This window comes from Lutjanus erythropterus, chromosome 10 (assembly GCF_056507025.1).
Source record: "Lutjanus erythropterus isolate fLutEry1 chromosome 10, fLutEry1.hap2, whole genome shotgun sequence".
In the NCBI taxonomy this organism is placed as follows: domain Eukaryota; kingdom Metazoa; phylum Chordata; class Actinopteri; order Lutjaniformes; family Lutjanidae; genus Lutjanus; species Lutjanus erythropterus.
Genome location: NC_139326.1, coordinates 15,471,798 through 15,488,673, shown reverse-complemented (window position 1 = coordinate 15,488,673; position 16,876 = coordinate 15,471,798). Strand labels below are relative to the sequence as shown.

At 36.6% G+C, this 16,876-nt stretch overlaps 2 protein-coding genes across 4 annotated transcripts in view; one reads left to right on the top strand and one right to left on the bottom strand.

Moving 5' to 3' along the window:
- Window positions 1-4,948, bottom strand: part of nf2a (NF2, moesin-ezrin-radixin like (MERLIN) tumor suppressor a) — a 36,873-nt gene extending 31,925 nt beyond the window's left edge. Inside the window, exons 1-3 of one of the 2 annotated variants that reach the window (XM_084728382.1) lie at window positions 4,247-4,948; window positions 2,507-2,632; window positions 2,252-2,374 (exon numbers count right to left, since the gene is read on the bottom strand). In XM_084728382.1, the coding sequence (XP_084584508.1) occupies window positions 2,252-2,374; window positions 2,507-2,632; window positions 4,247-4,360 (363 nt within the window). In that variant the 5' untranslated portion in view covers window positions 4,361-4,948. The remainder of the gene's footprint in view (window positions 1-2,251; window positions 2,375-2,506; window positions 2,633-4,246) is intronic. The other variant, XM_084728381.1, reaches the window with a different exon arrangement.
- Window positions 4,949-5,672: 724 nt separating this feature from the next.
- Window positions 5,673-16,876, top strand: part of fbxo21 (F-box protein 21) — a 25,488-nt gene continuing 14,284 nt past the window's right edge. Inside the window, exons 1-11 of one of the 2 annotated variants that reach the window (XM_084728380.1) lie at window positions 5,673-5,935; window positions 6,525-6,660; window positions 7,541-7,635; window positions 7,822-7,943; window positions 8,779-8,925; window positions 9,192-9,328; window positions 9,411-9,547; window positions 10,518-10,697; window positions 10,802-10,934; window positions 11,089-11,279; window positions 11,379-11,536. In XM_084728380.1, the coding sequence (XP_084584506.1) occupies window positions 5,712-5,935; window positions 6,525-6,660; window positions 7,541-7,635; window positions 7,822-7,943; window positions 8,779-8,925; window positions 9,192-9,328; window positions 9,411-9,547; window positions 10,518-10,697; window positions 10,802-10,934; window positions 11,089-11,279; window positions 11,379-11,536 (1,660 nt within the window). In that variant the 5' untranslated portion in view covers window positions 5,673-5,711. Of the gene's footprint in view, window positions 5,936-6,524; window positions 6,661-7,525; window positions 7,636-7,821; window positions 7,944-8,778; window positions 8,926-9,191; window positions 9,329-9,410; window positions 9,548-10,517; window positions 10,698-10,801; window positions 10,935-11,088; window positions 11,280-11,378; window positions 11,537-16,876 lie in introns of both variants that reach the window. The other variant, XM_084728379.1, reaches the window with a different exon arrangement.

The window sequence follows — 16,876 nt, the reverse complement described above, 5'->3', positions numbered from 1 at the left end:
AACGGCTTCCTCAGCCTGTCCCCATGAAAGAACCCTTCTTGGTTCCTTGTAGAACCTTATTATAAAGGTTCTGTTGGAACCCTTTAGAGACGCCTACCAAGAACCCAAGATAAAGGGTTATACCATCTGTGAAAGGTTTCACCCAGAAACCCATACAGGAGGTTCTACACAGAACACTTTTATGGTGTACTTGTTCCAGACAGAACCCTTACTGGGAGTGCTAACCAGGACCTTTCCACGATTTAAAGGTTCTGACAAGAACCCACCAAAGTGGTTCCACTGAGATCCTTTTTATAGTCCAGAACCTTTTTATATTCCTAGGATTTTATCCAAAACCCACCCTCAGGGTTCTACCAAGAAACTTTTTATACTCCAAAGGTTTTATCTAGAACTCATCCAGTGAGTTCTACTGAGAGCTCTTTTACAATACGGTACATATAATCCTTAAGGAATAAGTTATTCTCCCTAAAGAACTCTTTCTTCCAAAAAAGGGTTCTTCATGAAGCCCTAGGTTTTACAAAGAACCCTTAATAGGTTCTTCCAGAAGGGGTTCTTCAAAACTCTGGCTTTGGCTCTGGGTAGAACATTAGCCCTTCAGGAAGAACCCTTTTGGAACCGTTATTTCTAAGAGTGAAGATAAGTGCCAAATGTTGTTGAAGACAAACCACACCGACACCAAGCCATCTCCTGCCATATAACTGAACCAGCACAATGGACTGGATATGATAGTGGTGCTACAGGAGACGAGAAGAACCCCATAGAGAATATGTCATTAACTGGGCCAATAACTGAGCCCTTAAAGCCTAATTGGTAATTGATAAATGAGGCTGGTAACATTGGATGATGGGAGCACAGTTACAAATCTCATCTCTTGCAAGGGGAATGGTGTGGCAGTCTCCGCAGGAATTCCCTGGAGAGTATTAAGTGGAGAGAAAGGGCAGCGGTAATATGTTGCGCATTGATTCCACATGGCTGCACACAATAAGACCAGGACAATGAAAAAGTGTATGGGAAAGTCCTCTGCTCAACGACTTGTTAGAAACTCTGTGGACGCATGCCCCCTGTTGGCACTGGATCAGAAGAGTAAAGAAGCCGCAGACAAAAGCCTGCTGAGCAAGGGTGAGATGGATATTCCAAAATTACAGAGTATTTTGAAGGTTTTAAGTGTCAAAGATCAGTTATCATGTTCTCACACACCTGTTTTTAAAGCACTCATTTTGACTCATCTAGTTCCAAGATGACACATGCTTCTGAGAAATGTTTTCTTATTTAAATCTTGAAAACAGCACCGCTCTTGGAAGATTACGATCAAGGTAAAAGAGATTTTTAAAAAAGTCAGAGCTGACTAGCGAGGTTGTTATCCACAGCCTCTTCTCAGAGGCATGTTGAATTTCAGGTTTACCTGTAAACCAGAAGCAATTTCAACTTAGAAAGCAGCAAAGAAAGAAGAGAATATGTCAGTCAGAGTGAGTGTACAACCTTCTCATAAGGCCTTTATGACAGGATTCAATATTAATGTTTTGTTTTTTGTTTTTTTTGTTTTTTTTCACTTGGCTGGTTGGGCAAGTGGGTCAGAAATCCAATTCTCTGAAGTCAGCTTTTTTCCTCTATACAAATTGTTTTATTTATTAGCGGGCATCAATTACAACAAAGACTAAAGTTGACTGTCATGTTTAATTTTAGCTGCCATGCAAGTGGGAAGCTGTCGGTTCTTGTTATGGTACTCCAGCAACATTTGTTTCAGAAACTTGGTGTGCCTTTTAAAATGACCCAGTTTTAGTCACACTGCTCTCAGACTTGTGGCAAACTATGCAATGCATAGCATACATAATGCCACCCAAAGAGATTCCTTTTTCCAGGATAACTGAAATGCTCATGTGCACTTCGCCACATAAACTTTGTCTTTACCTGTTGCCAATTGCTCTCAAGTGCTCAGTGTTTACAGAGATAAGAATAAAGTGAGATGGTTAACTCCTTAGCAACTTCCATCATCAACTCTCAAAAAAACGATGTGTTTACTTGTCCCATAATCCATTTTGTTGAGCCTTGTTTTATGGCGTGATAGTAGCAAATTTGACAGATAGGAAGACAACAAGGTAAGTATTTTAAAAGTATATCAAAAACCAAAAGATGTTTAAGGGCTTACACTGAATAATTATCAATCTGTTTTACCTTAAAATGGAGAAAACAAAGCTCTAAATATAATCACAATGGTGGAACAGCGGGTTTATACAGTATGATGTATAGCTACCTGTAGGAAGAAGAGATGCTGTGTGATATCTTGCACAAGCTCCTCCTCAGCATTTTCAGGGTAAAACTTGGCCAGGAAGTGAAGGGTGATTGGTTCCTCCTTTGGTACTTCTTGATCCAGAACCTACAACAATGAAGCAATAAAATCCAACATTTTTTATAGTGGGGTGATGCATTCTCTTTTCATGCTCGCTCCATCTAATGTTTACATGAGTCATGGCTGTCACATGATCAGTATAACATGAGAATCACTTGCCCTCTTTTCCATCTTCAGCCAAGCAACTGTGTCCTTGACATTGTAACGGAGTCCAAAAAACCACGTCTCCCTCAGTCCCAGAGTTCGGCACACCAAGTCAAAAAGGTCTTTTCCCTTCCACTTGACCTGAAATACTCAAATGTTTTAGTCTTTAACAGAAAAGGTAGCATAATAGCAAACAAACACAAAAAATGAAAATCCAGCCTGTTAGCACTAAATATTATATACACTATACAGAAAAATTCACATCATTGTGAACTTTTATCAGGTTAAATATTGACAGCCATTCATAACATCATGCGTCTACTGAATCCAGACATACTAGTGTTTTCATCACAACATCAGTCTCTGGTTCCAAGCAGGGAGCCACGCATGTTCTCCTCATCCAGCTGAGAGCTATGATGGAGGCATATCAGGCGCACATATTCGATTTAGATAGCTTTCATCTGTAGCCTCTGAGCTAACTCAGGGTGCAAGCTTCTGTCAAGTGCATTCAAGGTTGGTGTGGAAAAAAAGAGTTGAAAACAGCAAGAAATGAGGATATCAGCTCCACCATGCAGCTAGAATGCCAACTAGGGATCTAAATCCAAAATTCCCATGGAAGGTTGAGTGAACATATTGTGTACATCTAACCAATCCCTTTAAAATACTATTTACAAAACCCATAATTGATACAATTCTCATCCCTGGCACAGAAAATAGAAATCTGAAACCGACATTATGCTGCACTGTGTGTAATTACCAACAACAAACTCTGGTGGGGTTCCTCCCCTTTAAATACAGAGGTGGTGTCCGCTAGTTTTGATGCTTTTCAGTTCTGGTATATCATCAACCAAGTCATATGCTAAACTAAAAACACCGCAAGGAGGCCAAATATATATATACACACACATATATATATATATAGTGAAGCCAACATAAATCAGTGTTTTTAAATTCAGACTGCAGGATGATGCACACAACATTTCATGTCCTATACTGCATTGAGCCTAGCCACTGACTAAAATGTTCCTGATTCCAATGCTGCATAAGGCAGAGATAAATTATAACAGATAAGACTTTTGTGGAATAGAGCCACTATACTATTTGCGTTTGTTCATAGTTGCTTGGTGCCACCTAGTGTCGAAACTCTCATATGTCTTATGAAAAAAACATCAACACCACCATCAAGATAAAATCTGTACCTGCATGCTATTAAAGTTGTCATTACATACTGTTGTTAAACATTGAATACGGCTGTAGTTTAATTACAATGCATAGCAACTAATAATCCAATCAGTGGGAGAACTTAGATGTACTTGGTGTTAGATAAGATAAAATAAGATAATCCTTTTTTAGTTCCAAAACAGGGACATCTGGAGTGTTACAACAGCAAAGTGGGTAGCAAAATGCAAAGAGCCGTAAGCCATGAGAGTCAATAAATAATCAATAAATAAACAAGCAATATAAACAAGAGTAAATATAAAACATGGGAACAATATGAACAGGAGAAAATACAAACAGGAAACAGGCTCAACTGTTGAATTTACATCATTACACATAACAATAGTGATGCACAGTTGAAATGAAGTGATATATGAGTGACTAGTGAATAACAGAGTGACCTGTGATATTGCACAGTCAGAATACATTAATAGTACAGTCAGTTTGTAAGTTGCGGTGTGTATATTGTGTTCAGGGCCACTGTTAATGTGGAAAACCTTTGATCTACGTTCAGTTAAATGATGGTCAGTTTCTCACCTCACAGCTGAACTCCATGTCTGACTCCATGGAGCAGATCCTGACGTTGAAGGTCCTGGCTTGTTTTCTCATCAGTGAGTTAAATCCCATTTTCGCTGCTAAGGCACTTGCCATGGCGAATAGCTAATCAACTAACTATTCAATTATTCAAAGTCGTTAATTCCTACAGACTGACTGCTCTGTCAAGGCATTGTGTCTATTATTCTCTTTGGCATAGCTCAGATATCAACAGATGAGCACAGCTGTGCATGTGACTGCCCACCTTTATGATAGATGCTTAACAGCAAGTTCCATCAAAGTTTAACTACATAAGTTTTCACCGACATTTTCTTGCTTTCTTTATGTTTTATACACAGTAAGATTTTTTGTAATTTCACGCCATCTACCAATGAAAAAGTCAACAAATATATTTACTATGAGCTGATGAACACACGCTACAGTCCTAGATTAGCTTTTAGCTTTAGCTAACGTTAGGTTAAATAGAAACAAAGTTAGCTACCGTTAATAAATCCGATATAAAACCTTATTTTGCGCTAAAGTTATGTCTCTATATCGCGACAAGATTAACATCGGTTAATATTTACATCTCTGCGTCCAAAACGACATTAAGGCAATATATCTCTCCAGAGAGTTCAAAACACTTTGGTTGTTACACATAAACTATGCTTGAAATGAAGCGTTAGCCAACTGCAGCTAACCATTTGTAAGCTACCGACAGTGCTGCATTCAAGTGCCATATACAGTGTTGGACCAACAGAGTAGTGTACATTAACGACATTAAAATAGCCTGTTAGTCGGAGGAGGAGGAGCCTCTTTGAGGCGGATAAAATTATGTTTTTTGTTTGAGATTTATATATTATATCAAGATAAACACTAAAAAAAATTTTTATTGTAAATACATTTCAATCTCATTGCCTTGATAACAAATTATTTGGCTACACGTCCTGTCCTTCACTTTCTCACTTCAACCCCAACCCAAAACGGGCCACTGTTTACTAACGTTGGGATAAGTCAGAAGAAATTAAATGTCAATCAAGAGAAGCTTAATTTGCAACTAGCTTCTTATTTTCATTTGTCTCAAACATTATGTCAGACGTTTTCTGGTCTTTTTTAAAACCACAAGTTCAATACAGTGTCTTCAGTGAAAGACAAATCTAATTGTCACTGACAGAGGACATCTTAGGAGTTTTCCTGTGAAGCAAGTCATTAAAAATAAACATTCTTTATAATTGCTGAATAATTTCCTGCACAGTCCTCTGCGTAAATCCATTGTATTATACCACATTTATCATATTAAAAACCTGGAGTATCTGAAGAACCTGAATGCAACATAGCTTCCCTTTTCCTCCTGACCCAGCAACCAATCAGAATGCAGCACACCTCCTGTGCCCCGCCCATAGCTCTGCCCCCTGCGCCATAAAGGGGCGGTGTCTGAGCAATGAGGTAATCGGGGTAAACAGTAAAGATGGCGACGTCTGTAGCCGGAGAGGGGCAACCAAGTCTAAATGGGATTATTTGCGACCCCCAAACTAAAAAACTCACCGACCTGCCGACGGAGCTGCTCGAACACATCCTGTGCTTCCCTGTCCTCAAACATGTCGATATTTGTAACGTTTCCTGCTGCTGCAAGCGGCTACACGACGTCTGCCATGGAAGGGGGAAGGTCTGGGGACACCAGTACAAACTCAGGTGCTATGATTTTTCTGTGTGTTATCTCTTTGGAGTTTCGGCTTCTGTTGCCTTTTCACCAGTATCTGCCGAAACGCCCCCCTGTCAATGTTTATTTCTATTGTTTAGAGCCGTAAATTGCTCGTTGTCTACTCAAAGGTTGGTTCGTTTACTGCAAACTCACGGGCAGCTGTCAGCCGATGACATTCTGCTGATGCACCAAATTCATCATCATGCTAAGCCAGTCTGCAGACCGTTCTGGAGCCTGAAAATCTTAGCTTTTAATTGTCTTATAAGTTGCATCTCATACTCTGTTTGACCAAGAACAGCAAACATCAAATGGTGTGACCTTGAATGTTGCATGTAGCTTGTGAACTACAGGAGAGTGCAGCTCTTGCCAAAAGCTAAGCCCTCCTCCTGACTGACTTGGCCGTAGCACACTCCTGATTTGTTTTTCTCTGCGAAAAGAGAAAAACGTGTTTGCAGCAGGATGATGAATTGTGTCAGAGATATGTCACATACTGCTCCTGGTAAAAAAGGCTGCTAAACTTTACTATGAGCATGTCCTAAAGTGTTGCTGAAATAACAGTTTTGCTGCCTTCATCCACAGATGGCCGAGACTGCAGAGGTTTTACCGTCAGAATGAGAGCTGTGACTGGCTCAGAGAGTACAAAACACGCCACAGAGTTGGTATACAAATAAGAAGGACCGTGGAATCCATCTCAAAGAGATTCTTCACAGAAGTTGTAAGTATCAATCTATTTGTAATACATTATTATTATTAAATATTGCATAATCCAACGCCTCTTAAACATAATTCATGATCTTAAATCATTTATATTTCTTCCCGTTCTTCACCAACAGCCCGCCACACACACAGCTAAGGGTCATCTTTATTAGCGATTACTTTGACGATAATTTTCTCAATTATTCAATCTGTTGTTTGATCTACTAAATATCAGAAAATGGTGAAAATGTTGATCACTGTTTCCTAAAACCCAGGAGGGCGTCTTCAAATGTCTTGTTTTGTCTCCAACCCAAAGATATTCATTTTACTGTCATAGCAGACTGAAGAAACATGAAAACATTCATACATGAGAAGCTGAAATAAGAGAATTTGGACATTTTTTTTCTTTTGAAAATGACTAAAATCAATTATCAAAATGTCTGGCGATTATTTTAATAGTTGACAACTCACCAAAGCAACTGACTTATCATTGAAGCTCTACTTTTCACTATCCATTAAGTGTAATTGCACTTTTTTGTACAGTTATGGTTACAGACTGCTGTACTCTTATTTATTTACTCTATATACTATTATGAGTGTAATTGGTTTCTTAAAAGAGAGACAAAACACACAATCAAAGTCAAAGATGAATTTGACTGATATTATTTTTCCCCAAAAAATTTCTGTAGATATTGTTAAAATGAATGAATGAATTCTTTTGGCCATAATAATCTTGCAGTGTAAATCTGATGTCGTGACAGCCCTAGCCATTATTTGTCTCTGTGAATTGGCTGTTGCGTTGTGTGTGTGTGTGTGGGTGCATGTTTGTCCAAGAAAATGTGGTCTTTCTATGTCCCACACTAACCCAGGGATCTGTAACTCAGCCTTGCGTTGGTCAGGTGCTTGGAGACAGCTTTGCAGAGATTGAGTCACTTGGGATGCCAGAGCACTTCTGTGAAGACGAGCTCCTCTTCATACTCAACTCTGACAAGAGGTGAGAGCAACACTGTGCCCACAGCCGAACCTCAGTACTTGCCACGCACTGCATTTTGCAGTCACTAATGGCTTTGGGTGTTGATCATGTTAATCCTCTCTGAGGCCTCTGTGATTATGAAAGCTCTTATTGGGTTGTACTGTTGGTCCATAATGTCTTTCTGTTCTGTTCTGCACCCATCTTTAGGAAAAGCTTGACTTTGAAGTACTATGCAAAGAAAATCCTTTACTTCCTGAGACAGCAGAACATCCTGAAGAGTTTGAAGACCTTCCTGGAGCAGCCTGCAGAGCAGCAGTCTGCTTTAGAGGGTGAGGCATGATTAATACAGGCTTAATGTCCAAACACCTCAATCTGCGCTGTGCTTTGTTTAGCTGAGACATCTATATATAAAGACTGTGTATCTTTTTGTTTCTCAGTGTTTATTATACGGCCCAACTTAATAGTTCAAAGCTTCATTTATAATGTTGACATTTGGAATCTAAATCAACAATCAAATGCTGCACATTTTTGCGTGTGTGTTCATTCAGTTTAAACCTGGTTTCTGCACAGTTGCAGACAATGACTAAGTTACATTTATAATATAAGTATTATTTGTATTTGTAGATTTGAGTGGTGGCACCGTGAAGTACAAAAGTTGAAATTTATTGAAAAAAATGTAGGCGTAATCTTCCAAAATTCACATCATGTTTTTATCATGCTGAATATTCTCCATCAATCCATATGTTTGCATTTTCCCTTTTTAAAAAACATTTTCACTGCAGTTAAAAGTGCTTGTTCTCCCACCTGCCGCACGCAAAGGGTGGCATGCACCTTTATTTTTTTATTTAGTCAAACTGCACCATAAATTACATTTATGTTGACTAGTGATTTATATTCACAAACAAATTGATTTAATAAAGAAGACTAACTAATTTAATCCAATGACTAACTGTAATCAAATGGAGGATTTCGTTTAAGAAGCCTTAATAGAAGCTTTGAATGTAAAAAAAAAAAAAACAGTATTTGTTATAATAGAAGCAAATGACTACTCTCACAATTGCAGCTAGCTGTTTAATTTGTGTGTCTACTGTGTTTTCATTTGATAGTTGATACTAGCAGTTTTACATGATGCATCCCCTCTCTTGGTCTTGTCTGCTCCCGTAGGTGCTGTACTGGTGGATCAGTACTGTAACCCACTGGCCGATGTAACACTGAGCAGCATATCAGCCCAGCTGGATGAGATCGCAGAGAAAGTGAAGAAGATGCTGAGAATCAAGAACCCCTCTCACCCCAGCCTGCGTGTCGCTCAGGGTGGGCTTTGAAAACTAGAAAAACTTCCGATGAGAAGTCACCTTTTTGGGACTTAAGTGTCTGTTATTTTTCCTCATGTCCCAGCTCCCAAAATGCATCAGCAGTAGACACTTAAAGCCTGAAGGCAGGGGCTTTCATTCACAGAACAGTTTGAAAGAAAAATCGATACCAGTGTATTTGGGCAGAATATGTCAGCTGCACAAGATCCATATTTTACCCTTTCAGCCAAAGTTCTAATGAGGCTTCATTTCTTTTGTGTGTTGTAGGTGACTGTTTTGTCGTGGAGGACTTTGAGCTCCAGAGGCAGGTGGTCTGTGCCCTAAACTCTGTCTTGTATGAGCAGCTGCAATACAAAGGCAACGAGTTTGACTACTACAACCCTCTCAACTCTTACATCCACCAGGTAGGTATTCTGTGAAACTATATTCTTTTGTTAATGATTTTAATTTTAGAATGGACTAAGCCTTGCGTGTTTTGTCATTTAGGTGCTACTACGTCATACAGGCATTCCCATAAGCCTCTCCGTCCTTTACATGACATTAGCCCGGAGGCTGGGTGTTCAGCTGGAACCTGTCAACTTTCCCAATCACTTTCTGCTGCGCTGGTGCCAGAAACCGAGGGGGTGAGTTTTGAAATGAGTTGCTTTGAAACTCCTTCAAAGAGTAGAGCTGTCATTCACTTGGTTCATGACATCAGAGGGAAAGCTGTGCCTGAAAGATCAGTTAACTATCTTGAAGCAACTACTCAGTTCACCTGACTGTAGGGAACGAGAGCTGCAATGATTAGTCACTTTGTCAGTAGTCAAAAGAAAATTAGTTGCTAACTATTTTGGTAATTTTTTAGTTGTTTCAGTCATTTTTTCAGCAAAAATGTCAACACATTTGCTGGTTCCAGCTTCTTAAATGCAAGTGTTTGCTGCTTTTCTTTGTAATCTTTCTAATGATTGTAAATAAAGAGAGTTTGAGGTTTATAGAGATTTTTTGTATTTTATTTTATCTTGTCATTCACAAGTTCAATGTTCACTGTTTTGCATTTGTTTTACTTGAATTGGACGTACTATGCATCAGCTTATACCGGGGCATTATGAATATAACAGGCGACAACAATACAGTGCATTGTTGTAGTAGATTGTACTAATATCCGGCAATCATGATATTGCCTGGTCACTATTATTAGAGCTTTTAGCCATAGTCTGTTTATTTGGTTAATTTTGTTTATTGTTCATTGTCAGTAATTTCTTTATATATATTTCAGAAATAGGCTTTGAATATTTAAGTTATTATATGTCATATCTGCCCTTTGAGCCTCAAGGGTAAATGGAAGTGTACAGTATTATTCTATAATAGTGGTATAAAATTGATAGAAAGACAAATCAAGTATTTGTATAACAATTAATCGTCAACTAAAGTTTCATGGTCACAAGAACCCTAGTACATCACTCCTCTTTTGTATAGCCTCACCACATTTTTAAGAACTTGCTGTAGTCCACTGTATTGTAAATACTTCATACCTACATTGATGAATGCTAAATAGCAAAGGAATGAAAAGCCTGTAATATTACCTGTTAAATTTATTAACCTATGTTCCTGCAGGAGTGAGGACATCTATGACTTTGTCTACATCGATGCCTTTGGTAAAGGCAAACAGCTGACCGCCAAGGAGTGCGAGTACCTCATTGGCCACCAGGTGACGGCAGATTACTACAGTGCCATCAGCACCACCGAGGTGCTGCTCAGGATGGTGGGGAATCTGCTCAACATTGGTAAAAGAGGGTAAGAGACTGTTGTCTGAAAATGGAAGATATCATTTGAAAAAAAAAATCTGAAAGGATGTTCTGGTTGAATGACTTGACATGGCAATGTGTGGTTTCTTTCAGGGAGGGTAATGAGAAATCCTACCAGCTGCTGAGAGACTCTCTGGACCTCTACCTCACTATCAACCCAGATAATGTGCAGTACCTGCTGCTGCAGGCGCGCCTCTACTTCCACCTGGGCATCTGGCCAGAAAAGGTCAGGACTTACAAGCTAATGCTTTTTTCTTCTAATGCTCTAATAGAATTAAAATCATAACCTATTAACTGGTGTTCAGTGCAAAGCACTTACTGTTCAGCCTTAAGTATTTCACCTAGCCACATTGTCCATTAATGGTTGTCCTCTGTCGCAGGTGCTAGACATCCTGCAGCACATTCAGGCATTGGATCCCTCCCAGCATGGGGCAGTGGGTTATCTGGTGCAGCACACGCTGGAGCACATCCAGCACAAGAAACATCCTGTGACACCTGAGGTGAAGAAGCGTAGCGCTCCAGAACACCTTGAGGTCCAGTATTCAGTTGGCCTCATCATGAAACATAAGAGGTGGGTCACGCTAGCATGTAGTACAGCACCCCTCTTCTACGTTAACACATCTCGCACTAATTCTCAAGTGTATCTGTCCTGTTGTATCTCCTCCACCAGGTCAGGTTATAACTGTGTGATCTATGGCTGGGACCCAAAGTGCACCATGAGCCAGGAGTGGATCACCACCATGAGGGTCCACCAGCTGTCTAACGGGGCCAACCAGCCGTTCTACAATGTCCTCGTACAGGATGGAACATGTCGCTACGCAGCACAGGGTACGGCCATACACACCAGCGTGGTGATGAAAAATGAATGAATGAGTCTTTCAGGGTTTGTATGGGTGCTGGAAATCCTTGATAACACTTTAATTAGGGTGTTTTCAGGGTTTAAAAAGTTCTTGGATTTTGGATTAACCCTCTATGGTACCATGTTGCCCTCAGGCAACAAACCCATTTTTGCCCTGTCACATCTCCACAATGCATCCCTTTAAATGATGCGATACTTTAAAAAAGAGGTCAAACCATAGGGAACCATTAACAATGCTTTAAGTTGTCACATGACCTCCAGGAAGCGATTTTGAAACCCTTCTTGGCGGGCTTTTTCTAAGGAGACAGCTCTGCTATCTTGCTGCAAAAAAAAGACTCTCAAAAAGTTATTTTTTGTCCCTTTTCTACCTGGAAAAAAATGTCTTCACACTAATAGTAAACTGTGTAAATAGTAAAAGTGAGTAAACTTTAAGTTTTGATAGTTTCATGCAACTTATTTACTAATTTAATAGTGGATACTTGTTAAAATGCAGCTGTTGCCCTGAGGCAACAACGTGCCATCATGGAAAGTTCCAATATTGCCTGCAACAGTGAACCATTATGGAATCACTATAGCAAACACAACACTGACCACTGGCCTATTTGGGTGGAGAAAAAGGGCAGGTGCAGATACCCTGGATGTAAGGGTATAGTGAAATCACAGTGCACAAAGTGTGTCACCTGCCTGTGCTTCACTCCTGAAAAAAACTGCTTCATGGAGTTCCATAAGCACTGAGCAGCAACACCACAAGTGATGGCAACACATGTCAGGAAAGACACAGGGGACTGACACAAAACATGCACTGAAATGAAGCAGTGATGATCAAACACTGGAATTTGTTGTTTTTGTTTTTCAAATGGTTATGGTAATGGTTATTTTTGTTGATTTAAGTAGTTTAAAGTTTTATACTTTACACATTTATTTCAATGGGTTGTTCCTAAATGGTACAATGTTGCCTACAGGCAACATTTAGCCAAGAAACTTTTTAAATTCTTTTAAAAATTCTTTTTAATTTAAAATTTAAAATGAATTGTGACTTCTTGATGTTATTGAATATTTTTGCATATGTTTATGAAATAAACAATGTTCAAATTGGAAAAGGAACGTTCTTTTTCACTTATGCACCATTATGGTACAATGTTGCCTACAGGCAACGAACCCCAAAAACTTCCAAAAATAAAAATAAAAATAAAATTTCTTCAAATTATGTTTATTTAGTCTATTTTGAGACATAAAAACACATTTCCCTCACTGGCATCATAATGTGTACCATAGAGGGATATGACCATATATACATACATACATACATACATACATACATACATACATACATACATACATACATGCATACATATGAGCATACATACATACATACATATGAGCATACATACATACATACATATGAGCATAAATACATACATACATTCATATGAGCATACATACATATGAGCATATATACATATGAGCATATATACATACACACATATGAGCATACATACATACATACATACATACATACATACATACATATGACCATGCATACATACATATGAGCATACATACATACATATGACTATACATACATACATACATACATACATACATACATACATACATACATACATACATATGACCATGCATACATACATACATACATACATACATACATACATACATACATATGACCATACATACATACATACATACATATGAGCATACATACATACATACATACATACATATGAGCATACATACATATGAGCATACATACATACATACATACATACATATGAGCATACATACATATGAGCATACATACATACATACATATGAGCATACATACATACATACATACATACATATGAGCATACATACATACATACATATGACCATACATACATATGACCATGCATACATACATACATATGACCATACATACATACATACATACATACATACATACATACATACATACATACATACATACATACATACATACATATGACCATGCATACATACATACATACATACATACATACATACATATGACCATACATACATACATACATACATACATACATACATACATACATACATACATACATACATACATACATATGACCATGCATACATACATACATACATACATACATACATACATATGAGCATAAATACATACATACATTCATATGACCATGCATACATACATACATACATACATACATACATACATACATACATACATATGAACATACATACATACATACATATGAGCATACATAAATACATACATATGAGCATAAATACATACATACATTCATATGACCATGCATACATACATACATACATACATACATACATACATACATATGAGCATACATACATACATATGAGCATACATACATACATATGAGCATAAATACATACATACATTCATATGAGCATACATACATATGAGCATATATACATACATACATACATACATAAATACATACATACAAACATGCATACATGCATACATTCATATAAGCATACATACATACATACATATGAGCATACATACATACATACATTATTATGAGCATACATACATACATACATACATACATACATACATACATATGAGCATACATACATACAGACATACATATGACCATACATACATATGACCATGCATACATACATACATGCATACATGCATACATTCATATAAGCATACATACATACATACATATGAGCATACATACATACATACATTATTATGAGCATACATACATACATACATACATACATACATACATACATACATATGACCATGCATACATACATACATACATATGACCATGCATACATACATACATGCATATGACCATACATGCATGCATACATACATACATACATACATACATACATACATACATACATACATACATACATACATACATATGACCATGCATACATATGAGCATATATACATATGAGCATATATACATATGAGCATATATACATACATACATATGAGCATACATACATATGAGCATACATACATACATACATACATACATGCATACATACATACATACATACATACATACATATGAGCATATATACATACATACATATGACCATACATACATACATACATACATATGAGAATACATACATACATACATACATACATACATACATACATACATACATACATACATACATACATATGAGAATACATACATACATACATACATATGAGAATACATACATACATACATACATACATATGAGAATACATACATACATACATACATACATATGAGAATACATACATATATACATACATACATATATACATTCTTTTAATAATTCTTTTTAATTTAAAATTTAAAATGAATTGTGACTTCTTGATGTTATTGAATATTTTTGCATATGTTTATGAAATAAACAATGTTCAAATTGGAAAAGGAACGTTCTTTTTCACTTATGCAACATTATGGTACAATGTTGCCTACAAGCAACGAACCCCAAAAACTTCCAAAAATAAAAATAAAAATAAAAATAAAATTTCTTCTTTCATACATATGAGCATACATACATATGAGCATACATACATACATACATACGTATATACATATGAGCATACATTCATACATATGACCAAACAAATGACCATGCATACAAACATACATACATATGACCATACATACATACATATGACCATACATACATATATACATATGACCATACATACATACATACATACATACATACATACATACATACATACATACATACATACATACTTATGACCATACATGCATACATATGACCATACATGCATACATATGACCATACATGCATACATACATACATACATACATACATACATACATATGACCATACATACACATACATACATATGAGCATATATACATACATACATACATACATACATACATACATACATACATACATACGTACATACATATGAGCATACATACATATATACATATGACCATACATACATACATACATACATACATACATACAGAAATACAGAAATACAGAAATACATACATATGAGAATACATACATGCATATGACCATGCATACATACATATGAGCATACATACATACATATGACTTTGCATACATACATACATACATACATACATACATACATACATACATACATACATACATACATGTGACCATGCATACATGCATACATACATGTGACCATGCATACATGCATACATACATGTGACCATGCATACATGCATACATACATGTGACCATGCATACATGCATACATACATACATACATACATACATACATATGAGCATAAATACATATGAGCATACATACATACATACATACATATGAGCATACATACGTATATACATACATACATACATATGAGCATACATACGTATATACATACATACATACATATGAGCATACATACGTATAAACATATGAGCATACATTCGTACATATGGCCAAACATATGACCATGCATACATACAAACATACAAAAAGAATTATTAAAAGAATTTATATATGTATGTATGTATGTATGTATGTATGTATGGTCATATGTATGTATGTATGTATGTATGTATGTATGTATGGTCATATGTATGTATGTTTGTATGTATGCATGGTCATATGTTTGGCCATATGTACGAATGTATGCTCATATGTATATACGTATGTATGTATGTATGTATGTATGTATATACGTATGTGTGCTCATATGTATGTATGTATGTATGTATGCTCATATGTATTTATGCTCATATGTATGTATGTATGTATGCTCATATGTATTTATGCTCATATGTATGTATGTATGTATGTATGCATGTATGGTCATATGTATGTATGTATGTATGTATGTATGTATGTATGTATGGTCATATATATGTATCTATGTATGTATGGTCATATATATGTATGTATGTATGTATGTATGCTCATATGTATGTATGTAGGTATGCTCATATGTATTTATGCTCAAATGTATGTATTTATGTATGTATGTATGTATGGTCATATGTATGTACGTATGTATGTATGTATGTATGCTCATATGTATGTATGTGTATGTATGGTCATATGTATGTATGTATGTATGTATGTATGCTCATATGTATGCATGTACGGTCATAAGTATGTATGTATGTATGTATGTATGTATGTATGGTCATATGTATATATGTATGTATGGTCATATGTATGTATGTATGGCCATATATATGTATGTTTGTATGCATGATCATATGTTTGGCCATATGTATGAATGTATGCT